We start from the raw sequence: 20,725 nt of genomic DNA, 5'->3' as shown, positions 1-20,725 counted from the left end.
AAAGGTGGGTGTCCTGCCCGTGTTTTAATACTCTCGCACATGCTCAAGGATTTGAGAGATGACACAAAAAAAGAAAATGAAGTACTGTGAAACTTAAATTAAACTTTCCAGGGCATTAGTTCTGGTGTTATAGTAAAATCAAAAACCCAGCAATGGTAAAACATATGTGATACTGTAAGTGCCATGTCAGCAGAGGGACGCACAACTGTAGTACTTGCAGGTGTGGAGGAATGGGATTTTACTGGTGTGTGTTTCACCTACGTTGAGACTCCAGGGTATTACACAAATTTCAAAGCATTGCTTTTGGCAATCTGAAATGCCTCAGCAGCGATTCATCCATCTCATGAAACAGATCTGTGCAGTCTCTGAAAATGCATTTTCTGCATAAGAACTGGATGACTAAAGCATCCAAGAGCACTTTATAAGCCATTCAAAAGCTGAATGCATGCTCTTATCATCCAAGGGTTTTTATTTAAAACTACAAATGTAATAAGCCAATCATAATTACTCTAGAACAAAGCAGTCTTAATTTGATTGCATTATCCATTAGTTTTTTATGTTTCTTAAACTCCAACCCACTCACGCACTAACAATATAAGAACAAATTGTGGATCCGAACAAAAATAAGTGGAAATTTGAGGCTCAATATCTGACCACGTCGGAAAAGCTAGTCATGCCAAGTGAGTGCCAATAGGTTGTAACTTAATCAATTGCAAATTCGATTGTGGCTTTGCAATGTAAAAGTACAGTATCAGCTAAGACAGAGACTGTGTTATAACCTCACCCTGGTTCTGTTTAGTAGACATCTTTTTTAGCCATGCTGGCACCATAGCAAGTCCATCACTTTGGTCCAGACTAAAATCTCTACAACTGTTCAGTGTAATGGCATTAAACTTTGTAAAGACACTCATGGTCCTCAAAGGATGTATCCGTAATACATTTCACAATGATTGTATCTGTATGATTCTATATGAATAGATGTATGTTACGTTACCCAGAAAATGAATTCTATTGACTTCGGTGACTTTTCATCCACCATGAGGTTAACATGTTTGGTTCTGGATAAAATATCTTCACAAATATTGTATGGAATGTATGTGCCTCCCAGGATGAATTGTAACAACTTCAGATTTTCCTGAATGAAGTTGGCATTCTTGATAAAAATAAATATGCTGGTGGGTTAGCTGGGCAAACAATGAAGCTGCCATATAGTTTGCTTTGTGTACTGTACTTACAATAATGGGAACTTGGAGGCTTGGTGGGTACATAATGAAGGGTCATAAGTACGGGAGTCAATAAGGACTTAATAATGTGTTGCCTTGTGGCCTTCAAACAGGTTAATCCGGCTATGCAAATCCCCTATTTGGTGCCTGTAATCATTTAATATTTTAAATCAGTAAATGACTTAACTAATCCCCATTTCTATTATTTGTTGAATAAAATTATAATCAGAAAACATGTATTACTTGGGAGCATGTGTCTGCAGGGTTGTCTGAATGAATACAACATGAATACACACATGCAACCATGATCTACAGTAGCTATAATAACAGAAATTGCAGACTTTCTTAAGACCAAGCCAGAGACAAATAGTGTATTATGAGTGTGTTTTGTGTGTGTGTGTGTGTGTGTGTGTGTGTGTGTGTGTGTGTGTGTGTGTGTGTGTGTGTGTGTGTGTGTGTGTGAGAGAGAGAGAGTGGTAAGAGTCGTGCGTAGGTTTGTTGTAGGGCTGATATGTAGAACAGACACAGAGAGTGACTGCCAGGTAATACTGTCTGCCAAATATTTCCTTTTGATGATGTAGCTGCAAGACTGACTCATCGCAAAGACAAATCACTGGATGAATTGTTTATGAAATGTATCTGGTGGTATTAAAGTGATAAATTGCCTCTCAGCTTGGCCACGTTGTGGATTCAGAGGTCTGTTGCTGCATGTCAGGAAAGAGAGGCTACGTGCTTGTTTATGTAGAGGAGATTCCTCGGTCTATTTCAAGCACGAGGAGTCCCTCTTTCTGTTTGTTCTCCGCACCGTCCCATGCACAGCTGTACTGTGTAACACACAGTAAAAGGCTCATTGCCACTGCCGGGCAAAAAACCTGTCTCCTAAATGTCATGTTCCCCAAAACAAATCAAAACAGCTTTGTGTTTAGTCTGCGGCTGCATTTTTTTTTTTTTAGGTTATTCAAAGAGGTTTTCATCAGCCCAAGGGTTGTGGAACTTTTCAACTCATAAAGGTCTTCATAATACTTAGGTCAGGCAAACTAGTGACATTTTCAAGAGTGAAAAGAAAACTTTTGTGTTATCCAGGCACTGCTTATTCTGCTCTTTCCCTTAATGGCATGGTTTCCTTACTCCTTCCACGCAGTCCCTCCAGTCATCCTGAGACTGGCTGAGCCAGAGCAACGCCACGATACCTGCATCGAGTTCACAGTTCGGGGTTACCCACATCCCAAGCTGCGCTGGTTCCACGAGCAAAAGGAGATTGTTGAGAACGAGTACATCCGCACTGAGATGGACTTCTACCAGGATTATCTGGAGGGCTGTCTGACCTTCCAGAACCCAACGCACATCAACAACGGCAACTACACTCTGGAGGCGAGCAACTCACTGGGAACAGTCAACAAGACAGTGTATGGTCACTTCCTCATTGCCCCAGACCTCAATGATGATGGTGAGTGGATCATTTCTGCTTGTTACCTATTTCTCTCTGTGTTTGTGGTTGATGAGTAATGCTGGCAGCTGGCAGTACTGATGTCCCCATAATCACAATTAAGAGTATACTCATGGGTAAAATGGCAATTATGCAAGGGTTATTAACGCATTTTTACTGCCTCAACCTCACCTTTGGTTTTCTGGATTTGAATAAGAATAAAAGTACAGGAGAAAAGAAGAAATCCTGCCAAGTCACTCCATGATTCCCGCAAGAGTTAGCATGGCCTACTTTTTGGAAATAAGCATCAAGATTTAAACTTCAACAAGTTCTGACTTCTTGTTCAAACTACCTGCCATATGAATTACAGGTTCTGCTCTAGTTGGAGGAGCTATTGGGAGTCTTTGTTTTTTATTAAGATCTTCCTTCACAGGGTGCAAGTTGTGTAGTTGATCCCTGCTGACTGGATTACAGCCAGGGTTCATATACAGTTCAGTCAGGTAGATTGTCCGCTTGCAGTTCATCCTCAGTTCACAGGGAGGGGGAATAAACCCACAAAGACTGGCAAATTTCTCCCCATGGTCAATACTCCAAGGTTAATACCTTTTCAATTTATTGACATAGCGTGACTTTGTCTGTCTTCTCTTTTTGCAGAAATAGTGGAACTAGGTGAGTGTTTCTATTTTACAACTTAACCCTGCTATTTTTTTTTGTTTTGTTTTGTTTAGTACTATTTGTTTGTTTTTTTAGTGTCATGATACAAACACAAGCACAAACATACTCTCTCTCTCACACACACACACACACTACAAACAAAAACCATGGAGAAATTTGTTCACTTTGTGTTCCAGTTCATAAAAAGCTCTTAGCATTGCAGCTGAATTTTCTGGACCCTGATAGTGTTATCAATCTCCAGGAAGGCATTGCTAAACATGCCATATGCTTTGCTCAAGGGCAATGGAGGGGACAGCATTACTCATTCACTTTCCCTACTTGGATCACCCTAGCCATTCAAAAGATTTATTCTGCATTTTCATGGATTCAGCCAGACAGTAGATGTCAAACTGGATATTATTTTAGTGGATGAAAGCAGGACAGTAAAATTAGATAAGGCCGGCAGAGAATACCGTCAGCGGTTACACTAAATAACACTTTATTCCTCATACAACCTGGTGTCTTGTTAAGGTCCATGCTAGTTTTAGCTGAGGGCAGCAGCCCCTCAGTGGATAATGGTCTCCAAAATTCACTGGACATTTCTCTCCTTTTTTTAGTAGTATTATTATTATTTGGAGGTAACACTGACAACAGATCTTACCAGACATTAGTTGGTTAATGCCACATGCTCCTGACTTTTTAATGTGTCAAGCTCGACTCATTAAACTACTGTAAATGGCTAAACGAGTACTATGATGGCATGTAAGGTCGGAAAACATTCTGTTTGGCTGCTTAGGATGCATAGGTGGTCAAGAAAGACAGAGTGTTTGACTTTTAATGTTACAAGAGAAAAGTCAGAATGAGGACTGTTTAACCCACATAACACTATTGCAGGAAACAGTGGCTAAATGCTGACCACCTCCCATACAGTGGACTATATGGAGGATGTGTTAGTCATGGACTTTTCTTTAAATATAACCTTGACTCCACAAAATAATGTGTGAAATGCTCAGTGGCCTTGGCAGTAAGCTAGTTAGCTCGGGTAGTGTGGATTAAACACAGTTTCATTAATTCTGTATTCTTCTCCTATTGTTCTATTCATTCTGTGAAGGTTAAAATTAAGACACCACTCTTTAAACTCCTTAGTGTCGTTCTCACTACTGCCACATGTGAAGAAATGCAGTCATTACCATGCTCTTTTGGTTTACCTCTAGGTTTTAGTCATTCTTTTCAATGGGAACTGTATCAGCAACTCAGCTTGCATGACAACTCTTCTTTAACCTCTAACTAACCAGCCACAATGTAAACAGGTTGGTTTCAACCCCGTTAGCGGGTCACGTGTCAGTGTTTGTGAAGCGGTGAATGCAGTCATATTGCTTTGGCCCACTCTCACTCCTTCTTGCGTTGTGTGTGATGTGTGGTGTAGCCTCAGGCTGTTGTGGCAGCCTCACAGTTGACAGCTTTAATAAAGTAGGCTGGTCCGATCTCTGACCTTCATCAGAGTCTTCTTCCATCTCCATATGAGGCCATTCTTTCTAATCAGCCATGGATTATAAAGCTGCAGCCTGGCCAGTGATTGAGACGGATGGACCCTGACTCTGTGGCGAGCTGCATTAGGCAGGCAACGACCAGGGACATAGTGGATGGGGGTTGAGGATGGGGTAAATCCAAGTAAACTCAGTTTATCCACCTCTTTGAAATAAGGTGAGAGTTTACTCACCTATTTTTCGATCAACTGCATCAATCAGTGAGTGGAAACTACAACTAAACTACAGTTTACCAACCTCTGTATTTTCATGGTGCCACACATGGTGGACACTCACACAACTTCTAGGAGTCGGCCAGGTGAGGGAGAGTTGTTTGGATGATGGGAGTGTGAAACATTATAGCAGCAGTGTGTGAGGGAGTTCAGCTGTAGTAGGAAGACTGACCGGCTGACTGATACTCATATCACTGAGGAGAGAGGAGGGCAGAGGGAGGAGAGGAGCGAGGGATGAAGGCTAGGGAGGAGGGACAGTGAGATGGTAGTTAGGCCACTCACACAGAGTGATGCACTTTAGTGTACAGTGTGTGTCTGAACCAGTGGCAGCCAGTCTACCATGTGGCCATTAATTTGCCCACAATTACTCTCTGATGTCCTGGCTGGAGGCCTCAGACTGGAGTTTCCCTGACACAACCTTATTGTGTCTTATGGCTCTGTCTCTGTCCTCTTCTTCTTACTGTTGCCACATCTCTGTTTGCCAAAACTCATGTTTGTAGAGATGTGACAAGGAGCATTTTAACATCAAAAGAATTTGATCATTTTGAGACATTAATATCCTGCAACTACTGTGGACTGTACAGATCTCCTTCCTGCCTCTGGTCCAGCAGGCTCCTGCTGTGTTTAAAATTTGGGTCAGATTTTTTTAGATAAAGATGTCAAAGTTTGAGTTGGGTCTTAATTTTACCTCATTTAACATTTGGTGCTTGAGAATGTATGAGCCTTTTTCCATTTTTCTCTGTGTATAATTATAAAGCGGTTTGTTTTAATTTGTTAGAGTCTTTGTGTATTGTATGTACATGCATTAGCATGCATTTGTGTAATTATAATGACAGTTTCAGTGTCTTTTCTGTTACTTTAAACCTGAACAACTAGCGACAGGTGATACAATTAAGTGTGCAGACTTTTATTAGCCTTTATACATAAAAATGCATTGTGCGTCTACATCTTTCAACCTTCAATGGCACAAAACAGAGGCATGATGAGAACTTTCCTGTTTCTGTCAATCCACTTCCTAGAAGGAAGGCAATTTCAGCCCATGTTCAGTGATTTAACATTAATTCAATACTTTATACAATGCATGAGGAGCGCTCCTAATTTCAAGAATTTATATAAAAGTAGAGGCACAAAAATATGTTTTCAACTATCTATGAGATTTATCCCAAAATTGATGAAGCAATTTGTATTTGTGGAAATATTTAATGTGAGGGATAAGTGTGGGAGTAAACCACAGCCATTAAAAGTTTGTTTTTTGTTTTTTTTGCCTTTCCACTGATGCCTGTTTTGTGTTATTGTCTTGCAGTTCCTTCACCGCCGTCAGATGGTGATGCAGGCCGACCAGATGAAGATACATTTGGGGTGAGTTTTCTCCCTAATGATGTTGATGAAACAGCTGCTAAAGATGTTGCCCTCGGACTCAACAGAAAGCTGCTGTGTGGTTCAACACAAATCTAAACTGCTTCTTATTTGTCAAAAGACCCTTGTAGGCATTTGTGCTGTGTTGACACGCAGCACTGAGGCACAAAGACTAGTTGAATGTTTGGACACTAATGATGTTGACGATTGTAACACTATCTTGCAGTGTGTGTGGTGTTTTGAAAATTTTACATAATATGAGGATTCTGTACCAACGCTGCTGTGATATTCCACTGCAGCTCAGCAGATAGAAAGAGATGCTGCTTTTTGTTTAATGACAGACACGTCATAGCGGGGAAAGCACAGGTCTAATATTACATTAATAATAGCTGCAGCCAGTGATGTGTGAAATTTCCCTAGTTATGCCGGGATCATTGGCGCAGCTTACTGGTATACTTAAATGGGATTGAGCCATTGTTTATGTTATTATACCTGTGCTTTACCTGTTATTGAAAGTCCAAATCCAGTTCCAGTAGTTTACAGTAACACCCAATATGGGCAGCCACACAAATTTAGCTATTGATAATATTTACTACAGTGTGTTACGAATCGTTTAAATGACTGTTCATTCTGTTCTTCTTAGGTAGTGCTGAGCCCTTCAATTTCACTGGCTAAAGTGACAAGGCAGATTTAGTTTTATCTAGCTAACCAATCAAGCCAATGTTATCTCCATGAATTGGTTGAAACCGTTAAAATTCTCCCCTTTAGGTAAGTGCTTGATGGCTACATACATGACATCAGGCTAAACGAGAGATGCATGTCAAAGGCTAAAAGTCACTAACCACTAAATTCCACCGGCACAGATGCCGTGGACGCTGCGGTCACTGGAGCTAATCACGGCCATCCTAGTCAATGTCAAACCCCACCAGCTCAAGCTGGCCAGAAGTCACACACAGATAGGGAACCCAGTCAATTTTCAAAATAACATCCTATCCGAAAGTAATCAAATGAACTATGTATCATGTTTATGTGTTTAGAAGTGCATAAACCAAGGGAAAATGCCCAAATCGGAGCAAGTAAACAAAGTCTGGTGGGCAAAATGCTTCTCTTCTGAAACACTCCTGGTAGGGTTTGAAGTCGCATGGAGAACGGACCACGAACAGCTTTCCGGCCGTCCCATGACAGAGACGTACCCAGTGGAGTTTTGGCATTATTGATCTATGTGGAAGAATATGGATGAAGAATTGTTCCTGTATTTTAGAGAAGAGATGAGTAGGACTAACCAAAGTGTTGCTGAAGGGTTGCTAGAATCTAACATTCCTAAGTCTAATAAAGAGCAGGACAATGCTGCAAACATAATGAAATATCCATGACAAGCTAGTTGTGAATGTGGCTTTTTAACGTAACTTATAACCCCACAAATAAATGTAGTTAATGAAAATTATCTTTAGCCTTGGAAGTAATATCTGTTGATACTAAGCTAATTACTCAATCATAGCATATACTGTATAACATATTGTAGCATATGTCAGAACCGATGAACACATTGTTGAATTAATTACTTTCATTTTATATATATACATATATATACATCACCCTCCAGACTCTTTAAATGCCCAGTATCTCTCTCAGTATAGCCTCATGCACACCACTTTACCATGTGAAGGCATCCAAAGCTTGACAGGCTTACTGTGCCTGTAGACCTTTTCACGGTAAATGTTTTGACTTGTCATAGCAGGAAAAGCACAGGTGAAGCAAATTTCTTTAATGATGGCTCAGTTTCATCGAGTGTCCTGCTAAGCCATGCCGGTTAACTAGCATGCACAATACCAGGGCCGTGAAACTACCTTACCTACAGTAACAGGAGTGCAGTCATTTCTAATGTTATCAGTCAATAACACATGCACTTTTCCTGCTATGACATCAAATTTTCTGCTGTGAAAAATGGCTTAAAGGTTGCTCAGCCATGATTAGACAATGATGTCTTAGGGGCGGAGGTTTTTGTGAAAGGTCAGTATCCCATTTGTTTGGTGATTTAAATTTTAATTTAATATTTCATTTTCCTTCTTGATTTGATAAGAAAACCATTATTTATTGGATTATAAATCATTAGATTAAAAATGAGAATATTGAATCCTGCTGGTGAACAAGTGAGAGAAAAAAAACAGCTGTCTATATTTTCATTACGCACTTTTCCAAATTAGTCACATTTCCGCTTTCGACAAATTAGTCAAAGGTTAGTCAAATTTCAGAATTTCACTAATTTAATCAGAAATAAGTGGTTGTAATCATGGTGATGAGGAGTCAGGCTCTTAGTTTTAAAATAGCTGCTCCTTTTGTTTTTACAAACTGCACTGAGAGTCCGCCTGTAGATGAGGATCATATTTAAACTGCATTTTATCAACTGTGATACACAGCCAAGACAGGTGTTTAACTTTATTCCAGACTGCTGTGAGAAAGCAACAGCCACCATCTGAGTGAATTAAACACTGATTTAAGGTGATCAGAAATCTGGAAAGGGTTTCAATGTGAACACAGTCCTCTGATTCTGACATGGCACTTTATTCCTCTCAGGTTTCCATCGCTGTGGGTTTGGCGGGCTTCGCTTGTGTCCTCCTCCTCGTTCTTTTTGTTCTCATCAACAAATACGGCCGCCGCTCCAAATTCGGAATGAAAGGTAGGTCTACAACAGGCAGGCAAGACAGGCACACAGTTAGCTTTGTTTTCTGCCTTTCTACCAGTTGCATCATTGTGCAAAAAACATTCTCTCAGCTGATCTTCCCTTCAAAATCTTTGTTCATCAGAAAATGTACATACACAGCTACAGTAGAAGTCCTGCTTTTTACTGCATCGTTATAGAACAACTACAGCACTTAAGTCATAGTCCCCAAGAGGACTAATTTGTAAAAATAAAGCTTTAATCCCCTTCAGAGTGAACATTTAATCGTCTTGGTGACTGTTGCAAGACGCAAGAGTTGTTGCTGTATGCTACGTGTGGTTGAGTCCTGCTAAAGGCCATACATTTGCAATCACTGATACACATGCACACATATATAGACAGCTAGATCAATACTAAAGGGCAGTGTGCATACAAATGAGGTCTATGCACCGTACACACACCTCATACATTAACCGTGTCTGCTATGTGGAGCGATCGCAAAAGGGATCCTGAATTAATTAGTGGACTCTATGCTGTCGATCATGCTGAGGAATTCAATAGGATTAATATGGCTTTTGTGCTTGCTGAGCTTTCATTTTGTGTCGGCTCCAGGTTTCGCTTGTTTCTCTCTCTCTCTCTTTGGCTTTGTGGAAGAGGCAGAAGCAGTTGTAGCGCTGATCAAGGAACAGACAGCAATGCAAAGAGGAGAGGGCGGTAGCAGCTCAGGTCCTGTGGTTCAGGTTCAAGTGTTTGCCCACCCAACTACAGCTCTTATCAGCTGGCAAGGCTGAGCAGTGGCTCCTGCTCGTGTTTAGTGGTTTGTGTCTGGTGAGCTTGTGTATCACTCACAAAACACACATCCCTGTGTCCCTTTGTAACAGGGTGCATTGTAAAAGGTTATGATCCTACTCGATAAATTTCCCACGTTTTTCTCTCTAAGCAAAATATATTCTAATAACAGTTCACCAACACCTCAGACCATTTCATGCCATAATCATGGTGTGAAGTAGCATTAGCCGCTGCCAACCCTTAATTAGCTACTTTACAGGATTAGAGTTAGTTACTTACCCCGGTAAAGAACTCTCTGCTGTAATTATTGCATTGACCTAAAGCTAGCTCTAATCACGGATGAGTCTTATAGTTAATGAGGCTTTACAGGCGTGTTTTTAATGTCATGGCAGGCCATATGAATTATAGCTGTGCTACCTAACTGGTTCTACACAAAGGAAATGTCACAAGTCCTGATAAAAAAAATAAAAATAATAATAAAAACAATGGTGTGTTAAACACATTGTAAATCCTAAACTGTAATGATGGCAGTTTGACCCCTCATGTAGAGTTTAATTGGTGCCACAGCTATTTGCTAACGATACGTCTACCATGCAGTAACTTCCTGTTTATCTAAAGCACCTTTATGTGAAAACACATTTGAAACACAACACAACAATAGGAGTAATATTTATAATATCAAGCCACAGCCATGTAGAAACCATGTAAAACTCTGCCAGGAATCTTTTACAGCACTGTCTTATTTTTAAACTTGCAGTAAAAGGTGCTTCATATTGCTGAGAGCACTGAGAGCTTAGCATGTTTTAATGCTTAAAGCACCCAGCTTTACCGTAGGAGTTATTTCAATTCTTAGGAAAAGGGTGCTTCAAATGCAATTTCAGTACTCTCCAAGTAGGAGCTGCAAAGAGTGTAATTTATCTCCCAGATGGCAAGGTCCCACGTCCTCCTGGCCACTGTAGGTTTTTTTATTTTTTTTTATTGCATTGCAGGGCCATCTCATTGAGCACCACTGCTTCATACAATATGCTAAGATTTTTTAAGATCTTTTTTTTTTTTTTTAAAAGACTGAAAAGCATTTCTCATGCTTTTTTTTTTTTCTCTGCTCAGTTTTGTAACATAGCTGCCTTGTTCAAGGTATAAGTACTATACAGTTATTCCACAAGAAAAAGAAGCATATTGTAAGTTGAGCAAATCACCAGTTTGAGCCATTAGCACTGCTAATAATCTAACAGGCATTATTTTCAGCCATGGATCCTCGTCTCACTTTCCATCAGGAAGCAGTTTGACTGGGTACAACACATAAGCCAGTTCAGTTTAAATAGAGATGCTGCCATCTCCACTGTCACTGTGAGTGATTGAAGGTATAAAAGACTTAAAGAGAGGTGATGTCAGTGTGGACTCTTTCAGGACCTCACGCTGTTCTATACAAAGGTCTGATTTGTCCAGTGTGTGTGTGTGTGTGTGTGTGTGTGTGTGTTATTCCACCCACCTCACCCACCCCCCCCCTCTTGTTCTGGAGAATCAGCTGGAAGGCCTGAAGAAGTCATTACCTTTGGATGGAGCCATAATGGATTTTCGCTCCAGTAAATCACTGTGGCTCTTTTGGCTGTTGGAGTTTGATCACCGACCATTTCTGGGCATCCAATAAAATCTCTGTTTTTCTTTTTTTTTTTTTTCTTTCTTTTATGTGGCTGGAGTGTGTGTGTGTGTGTGCATGTGCATGTGAGCTACATTCTATTGATTTGCTAGCAATTCAAGGCTCACCGCCAGGTCCGGCCGCTGGATTGCCTTGCATTTACAGCTCTGACTGATATAGTATACTTGAACCCACTTTATGTGGTTGTAATTGTGGTTTTATGAAAGGTACTTTCCTGTATGCATGTATTCACTTGTTTGTGTGCGTGCACATGAAAATGGACTCATACTGTAGATAACCTGTTGCTCTGATCAATATGTTGTCAACTTACCTCTCAGCTAAAACACCTTGCAGTCTAAGCAGCGGGCTCATCTTTCACATTGTGATTCACACCAGTGGGTTTTGAAGTGTCTTTCACACAGATTTTTGTCAGCAGGGAATCAATAATGCTTCTTTAGAAAAAGACACTCAGCATGTCAGTAATAAGTATTATGCTCCCCTGTCATCTATTCTTATGTTCTGATAGAAAATTACCCCATCCCTGCTGCTGTAAGTGCAACCAATATATAATAAAATGTATATCATTCTGTCACCTTTCATATTTCCAGGCCAGGCTTTTCTTCACATTTTGTGTTAAGGCCTGCTGGGTGCACTATCAATTTTAGAGTGGGTGCAGCAGACCTGCCTTTTAAAACTTTAACTGACTGCAAAAATAGAAAACTTTACAAACCTAACCAGGGGTGAAGACATTTTTGGCATCTCTCTAAGTTGGGTGAACATAATTTGAGAAAATACAGGGATAAGGTGTCATTAACAGTAATATGTAATAGAATAACAATGACATTACAATACAAGTGTATGGTTGTACTCTGATCATCATCTGACATTCTCTGTCAAGTATTGCTATCATCACAACAATACGGTAACTTATCCAGATCAGTATTTTGGAAATAAAACGATTTTGAACTAATTCTGATTCTTTGGAATCAGTGCCACATTGTGCTGCGTTCCTGGTATTTCTGGGGCTTATCCACAATAGTCGTTGGCAGCTGCTGTGTGTTTATATAAGGAGCAGATGATACAGGCACTATTTTTGGCTACATTTCAGAGCAGAGTTTAGGCTGAAAATATACAGCGGAGAAACAAAGGCAGTGTCAGGAAGTGACAAGTGAAGAAACAGCAATGAGTGACGTTAATTTTGGGAAGTCAAGACAGGAGTTATTAATCAACATTTCAAAGACATTTCTGAACAAAGTGACACTTGATGTATTTTTGTGTCATTCTTTTTAGTGCATGTTTTTTTTTAAAAAACAGCTGTTGTTTTTAGTTTGATGTAGAATTCATATAGTAAAATGATTTCTTTCTCTTCCAAAACCTCCTTTTAATGTACCTGTGCAGTTTTACAGCCCTCATTTAGAAGTACAATACTTCCTGAAACCGACCCAAGTTTGGTTTGCAATGAATCACCCCTAATATATCCTCGTCGTAAAAGGAATAGCTCGGCATTCTCAGAAATACCATAATTGGCCGTTTAACCCGCTGCTTCTGTCATTATGCTAAGTTTAAGCTAACCTGCTGCTAGCTGTCGCTTCATATAGTATAGTTCTATGGACTAAACAAACATGATATCAATTTTAATTAGAGCCCATTAAAACGTGCTGGTATTTGGGCTTTATTACCTTTAAACTGAGCCAGGCTCGCTGTTTCCCCCCGTTTACAGTCTTTAATGCTAAGCTAAGCTATCCAGTTTCTGGCTGCTGTCCCACCATCCGTCTTCTCATCTAACTGTTGAAAAGGAAGTGAATACACATATTTCCCAAAATAAAATGCATTATTACAGCGTTTGCACTGTAAACCTGCCCTTATATGACAAACAGCCCTTTCAGGTCAGTGTGTATCCTGTTGCATAAATCACACACAAGTCTGCAGGATGCACCTGAAAGAAGTTTGGCCTTCCGTCTTTAACCCTATTAATACTATGTGAGTGAAATTGCTGACCAAAGCATATGACTGACTCATAAATGCTGAGACACCAAGAAGTCAGGGTCGGATAAGGCAGAGTTATAAGGACCAGGGATGAGGTTACCTGTAAGTCAAGGTGAGCAGACACTCTTCACATTTAATCAAATTTAACAATCTAGCCATTTAATTTGCACTTGTGCTCAGACAGCACGGGTTGGGATCTTTCTCAGTGACCAGTAGACAAGGTTGTTAAAATTGAACTTGTGACATTTTTAAGACATTGGCCAATCCACTTTAATTAGGATTTTGACTTAATCAACATAGACAGATTTAGGTTTGTAGACATACAGATAGGCATGTAGTTAAATCACCAAGGTGCCCACCAACACACTGACACACACAAACCTACACACACACACACACACACACACACACAAACCATACCCTGCAGCAACCTGCTCGCCCCTGTGATCCAGGCGTGTGTGTCAGGCCGGCTTACCCTCCTCTCCGCTACATTACCTGAACCAGGCCTGGGGATGATCAGCCCACACACACACACACACTGCAGCATTTACTGCATCACTGCTTCACTTGGCCTCCAGTGGCCAGAGTGGGCTCCGGCGCCAAGCAGTGAGACATATCCGTCTACCGACAAGCAGACAGACACTCTTGCCATGTGTCTATATAAATGTCAAGCAGATTTTCTGCAAATAATTCTTTCAATTAAAGTAAATATGATTTACATGACAGTTATAGTTAGTTGCTTTAGTTTGTTACTAGTTAGCTCCACCTTGACCAGCTACAGCACTAAAATGCTACATACATAAGTAATACTGTAGCAATAACAATCTGAAAATACAAGTGATGGATAACCAGTTACCAGCTAGTAAAGATTTGAACAGTCAGTGTTATACATTGTACAATTATACATTTTAACATTTAAATGAAATATATTATCATATGATAATCATTGTATAGATGTTTTGAGATGGATATAATAGACCCCCAGCCATTTTGTCATGAAATAGTAAATGATATATAATAGAACAATGAAACTAGTTAAGGTTTTAGTTCCATTTATCAAAGCAGAGACTTTCCAGCGAGGCGGCATTCACCACAGCAGCACCCTGACTCTGTTGAACCGTAATTTGTATCACTGGCAATACCTGTGTTTACCCTACATGTCAAAGTTGCTGCTGTGAAACAGATCTATATGATATTCTGGAAGACATGGGATGTAGTACTAATGACAAAAAGCACCGTTAAATTACTCATCAGCTATTCTGAGAAATTTTTTAAAAAATAACTGTTATTCTTATTTAAAAAAAAAGTGAATTGAAAGTGTAAATTCACACTCAAGTCACAGAGGGCAGAAAAGTACTAACACATTAACACGCCCACTAATTGTGTGCAGATGGAGACTTTTAAATGTAAGAAACTTAATGTTTGCTGGACAGATGTTTTAGGGACATTTGTGTCCCCTTTTGAACTGTGGTGTATGTGAGACCGATTTACTATTTGTGATGCTACATAATTATGTTTTGCTATTCAAAACATAGTTTGTATTTTCACAAAAGCAATCATAATTTTTTTATAAACGTACATAGAGAATACCATTTTACCAAACCATTTTAAATTTTCATGTAGGTTTTTCAATTAAATAATCAAAAGCACATCTAAAAAGATCACAAACCTCTTGTCTTTACTGCACAAATGGTGTTTACCCTTTGCACAGTTGCTACAGCACCAGCCATCTTAATTGGCTGTAATTCATTCCTCTGAGCGCATGCGACAGATGGGGACTTTCAAGACAACAGGCACACCAGCAATGCTTCTTTCTCTCATTGTGTTCCTTGTGATATCTTTTCCCGGAAAAGAAGGCAGTTTCTCAGCAAGTAAAGTTTATCTTCCATCATCTCTGTCATCACATCGTGTTGTTTTTCTGCCACAGACCGCCAGCGCTTTTAGTGAACCCAAAAAGCATTTGGATAGCCACAACATGTCTTTTCTTAGTTCTTTTTGCACCTTGCATGGAAAATGAAAAGAGAAAAAAAAGGACTGTTTGCTTATTTATTTGACTTAAAAGTTACATGAGGGTCCTCCTGGGGGGTTTGGCTGTGGTGCCCTCTGATGGATCTAGAGTGCAGGGTGGCCTTGAGCTGTTGCTGTGGACATAGTGTTCCCGGTACAAAAAGGATTTCTATTTTTTTCTGTTATTTTATTTTAGACATAAGACTGTCAGTACAAGACTGCTAATAGCTAAGTGCCTTCTGTCCTCTCTGTGTCTTTTCTGCATAGGTGTTCACTACTCTGCTGCCTCACGCATTGTAAAGTAACTCCCAATAAAAGGCCAAGCATATAGAGTGGTCTTGTTGAATGCACTATGACTTAGTGTTTGGAAGCTTCGTTCCTTTTAAGTCTTTGCTAGGAATAGTTCAGAAGGTTGTCCTTGGTCTTTTGAGTTTAATAAAAGCTTAACATAGCATCTTTAAATTTTCAGGATATGGCAGAACACAAATGGAGGAGTAGAGGAAGAAGCTCACTTTTCTACCGCAGGCTTCCTGAACTGCTGCAGCATTTTGCTCCATCCCCAGGGGGAATTGTTCAGAAAATATCATGTTTGCTCTTTTTTTTTTCCAGCCATGGAAAGTTACAAGAGCCTAGTGTGTGAGAGACACAAGCATTTTGTTTTATAATGAATACAAATGTAGTTTACACTGTGAACCATTTAAGAGGATGAACCGTCTTCGGTGCAGCTGAACAATAGGACCATGAAAATGCATCAGGGACAACTTCTACAGTACATTTCCATGTTTCAATTAGTATTGATCTGGAAAACTCCTCAACTGCTGCTCCATTTTTTCATTGTGTGCTTTATCTTGAAGAGAGGAGATAATAGATGTATTGTGAATCTAACTATCTCGGTGCATTTGTTCAGACGCCAATCCAATCAAGTATATTGGTATTGTTTACGTGAGCACAATGCTTAATCATTTTTTGAATTCTCACTTTTTAAAACCTTTATTTAGCCCATGGTAGCACCACACTTCTTAATATTTATCTTGCACAGCACATCCACAGTCTTTTGTCAGCCATTTACTCTTGGCTATATTTCTTCGAGGACCTAAATTCACACTGACAGTCAGCTAACAAGGGGGACATTTCTATAATTAACTTCCTGCCTAAATTTGGAGTTGAAACACTGCTTAAGTCACTGAGGTACTGCTTCAGCGTGGCTGGTACATAGCCTACTGAACAAAAATGCAATCATGCTTTTTTTTTATTTTTTTTTTATTTTGGCAAGATAATGTCTATCAGGTCCATGAGTAATCATAAACATATTTATTTCTGCCTGGACTTCTATTCAACCTCCAAACCATACAGGTCCCTATCCTTGGAGGAATTTGCTAATGATTATTACAGTCATATTTTTCTGCAATTTACATGAGGCCTGAAATAGACTCATGCGGTATAGTGCTGATGAGTTTCTTCCAAGTTAATGAACATTAAGGGACTGAGTCTCACCAGACAGCCGTCTTGAAGTACAGTGAACTCAGCTTGGACAGCACTCCTAAGATTTTATAATACAAGACTGACTGTTCCCTGTTGGCCACACAGTGTCAGCAGGGGGTGTTTCAAAGTGCTGCTCTTGTTGTTACCATTAAAAAAAGTTATGTTAAAGTCTCGCTGTGCCTAAAAAAAGATATGAAAGCTTGGATCAAATTGGAGAACTAGAGAGTTGCAGGCTATAACAACAATTCAGCTAACAGCTAACTGACTGGAGAGACAGTAACTTGCACTGTAAGACTAGCCCTAGAAACAGGCTAAATGAAGAGGTGTAGCTCCGTCATAAACCTCCCACTCGCGCAGTTCAACATTTCAGCCCTTTGTTCCCCTCCAGAAACCTCTGGCATGACTCCAGTTGGGATTTTCTACTTGTGGAGGGTGATGCTTTGCTTATTATACCACACGAGAGAGCATCCACATAGAGGTGGGAAGGTGATTTTCAAGGTCTGCGATGATATTCCAACATAATCTTTTTTTAAGACTGAAAAAGAGAAGCAAGCTGTGAAGGTTTTTAGCCCCCCCGCTCTAACCACTAGTTAATTCAGTGTGAATTTTAGCCACCGGCCCAGCAAACAGCTCATATTATGTAACAGCCAAATGTAGGGTGCCGCATGCTCACTCCTACGCTGGAGAGGATTGTGAGTCTTTTACACTGAGAGATACAAAGTACAAGCTATTGCGATGAAATTAATTTCTTTGCTAAATCAGTGATGGTGTGACACTATAGTTAATAATGACAGTATTTTATATATATATAACAGTGAGTGTATTTACATATCCAAGTATAATCATGACAATATTGAGTCTTACAGTAGGTTTAATAGTAACAGTATTTCTTCTATGGTACATATTTAACAGAGAGATTATTTTGCTATATACTGAACAGCCACAGCAGGACACTATACGGCAACAACATTCTGCTATATGTTTTGTATATGTTTCACAGTGTTTTAATGGTATTCTTCTTTGTATTATATAACAGTAATTGTACAGTAGTTATTGCAAGTATTGTATCATAGGTACATATAATGATGTCCATATTACCATAATTGTAATAATATAAAATTACAGTAGCATTACGACAATCACAGCATGTTTAATGATGATAGTATTCTGTATATATTCTAAACAGTTATATACATTTATATATATATTTTCTATACATTTTATCATATATAACAAATGTTCTATATATTTCTACATTGTTTTTTTTCTGCAAATAATAAACAAACAAAACAACAGTGTAACATAGTTATAATAGTAACAGTGGCACTACCCTATGTAATATTATTATATATAATATAAACACTTATATACATATATACACTGAATATCATATCATTAAAAGTATTGTTGCTCTTTTTAAAAGTATTCTGTAGCTCAGGTGGTAGAGATGATCTGATATACTGATCAGATTGGCAATTTGATCCCCACCTCCAACTTTCCACATATTGGAGTGTCCTTGGACAACCCAGTTTGCTCCCCAGCCACTGGAGATGCAGAAGTTAATAGATTTCTAATTACTGGTCACCACAAACCTGGATAATTAAGGATGGTTGTGTCAGGAAGGCCATCCTATACCAAAACAATTCATCAAATCTTAAATGGATAGTCTGCTGTAGTGACCCCTACAGGAGCAGCCATTAAGGAAAACACAGACATTTACATATACAGATACTGGGCTTCAAAACGGCTCTTCAGAAACCTGTGGGCGACGTCACGCATACGCCGTCTATTCTTTTTACTGTCAGTGGTTGAAACTTGTACTTGTACTCTTGAAAATAGTGCTCTATTTTAGGGTTTCTAAAATATTACTGGGCTGCTGTTATAGATCAAATATACACACAGCACATCTAGCTAGAGTAACCTGCCCTCTAAATCTCATCCAGGAGCCCAGTACGCCTCAATTCATCATGATCAGACTGCCTACTTTCTGTTAGATATGGAGGTGTCAGGCGCACTTCCCATCTCCCCATATTCCCATCAGCTCATGTTCCCTTCAGCTCTCCCCAGTTTGCATTAACATACCTCTGGGACCAGCAGACCGCAGCCTCTGTGTTATAGAGACAAGACTCAATCTTTCATAAAGATGGTTAAAGTTTTAGCTCCAGAGAATAATTGTTGTGTAATCACAACTAGGGGATTAATTATTCATAGGAGCATGCACACACACACACACACACACACACACACACACACACACACACACACGAATACAGAGCACATACACACAAATCCCGCTCTGCATTTCACTGTCTCTGTGCTCTCTTCCTCTATTTGTGTGTGTATGTGTGTGTGTCTTTCTCTCTCCCTGTTTTGCTTTCCATATGTCTCTCTATCATCTCATCTCCTCTCTCTTTCTCCATCTCTCTTTCCACTCTAATGGAGTTAGTGAGCACCAAGGATAAAACAATTAAAACTAAATTCATTTGAATGAATTAAAGAGCAGGGAGCTGCAGTAGCTGACACTTCTGAGGCAAGACGAATTATCCTGCATGGCTGGTTTAGTAGCATTTTACAGTGGCCCTGTCCCACCTCATTAACCTGTGTATTAACCCGTGGAAAAGAATTGTTAGTACACAATAATGCAAAATAGATACGGGGGGAAGGAAACAGTTACCACTCTGGACACTCCTGATGGACTTTGGCCGAGTAATGTACATGTTACCAGTGAGCATTCAAAGACTGTGTGGTGAATAACATCCTCCAGTCATCTTCATTCATTTCCCATATTTTCCAATGAGCAGCAACAGGAGATGCATATGATTTGCAGCATGGCTTATGAAAGACTTCAGAGGCTGTTAAGGAAATGCCAAGACCATCTGTGCTGCTCTAAGAGGGTGTGAAATGAAGACGCAGAGTGCGTCACATCGCGATGAGAGGTCATTACTGGCTCCTCAAAGGCAGCAGATTATGTCAATTTTACAGGTCACAGTCTTTTAGGTCACTACATATTTTGTCTATGTGACACCTTAACACTTGGTAATGATTCCAGAAGCGTCTTGAGTTCAAATGTGCATTAAGAGCTGCGATGCTCAGAAACAGCAGCTAAACGACGCAGCCAGATGGCATCGAGATGTTGCTTCTTGTGCTCGGAGTCTCCGCAACAATCACTCTCCCTCCCCTGGCAGATTGTCAATTCATGTCTTTATATGTGGCGTAATGACTGTATACAACACTGCAGGCTGTACATCTTGCTTGCTCAATAGCACCATTTTCATCTGACTGGCCTGACTGTGATCCACAGCAGTTCGCAGTGTTGATGAGGTCTACCTTATTTTATGCCACGCTGAAGTGTTCTTCAGCAAGACACTAAATCCATTCTCAGCTCATGCTGTTCACTTGCTAACCCTGACCTCTGACCTGTCGAGAAAAGCATGAGAAAACAGGACTTCACAACAGGGAGCCATATATACTTTCAGTAAGTCAGCCCTGCATTAAAATAGCTCAGTGGGGTGCACTGAAGGGGGAGTGATGTTTAAGGTACCACTGAGACTGTGAAATGCGATCACTTTGACTGACAGATCAATGTATTTAAAGGCTTATCAGATACCAGAACACAGTACAGCAGTGTATGATGCTAAAAGAAAGGATTGTGCAACTATTCCTGACGAACTTGAGTAAACAGTAAGGCTCTAATTATTTATTCTTATATGTAATTTAGGCTGTGTTTCTTCTTATTATTATTTCCTGT

General features: G+C 39.8%; 1 protein-coding gene across 2 annotated transcripts in view; it reads left to right on the top strand.

Moving 5' to 3' along the window:
- The window catches only part of ntrk3b (neurotrophic tyrosine kinase, receptor, type 3b), a 166,138-nt gene that overhangs the window by 89,867 nt on the left and 55,546 nt on the right, over positions 1–20,725 (top strand). The window contains exons 8-11 of one of the 2 annotated variants that reach the window (XM_019258391.2): positions 2,365–2,670; positions 3,304–3,318; positions 6,366–6,421; positions 8,993–9,095. In XM_019258391.2, the coding sequence (XP_019113936.1) occupies positions 2,365–2,670; positions 3,304–3,318; positions 6,366–6,421; positions 8,993–9,095 (480 nt within the window). The remainder of the gene's footprint in view (positions 1–2,364; positions 2,671–3,303; positions 3,319–6,365; positions 6,422–8,992; positions 9,096–20,725) is intronic. The other variant, XM_019258392.2, reaches the window with a different exon arrangement.

Source organism: Larimichthys crocea, chromosome VIII (genome assembly GCF_000972845.2).
Source record: "Larimichthys crocea isolate SSNF chromosome VIII, L_crocea_2.0, whole genome shotgun sequence".
Taxonomy (NCBI): domain Eukaryota; kingdom Metazoa; phylum Chordata; class Actinopteri; family Sciaenidae; genus Larimichthys; species Larimichthys crocea.
The sequence above is the reverse complement of the archived record's forward strand: the minus strand, read 5'-3'. Positions and strand labels throughout refer to the sequence as shown.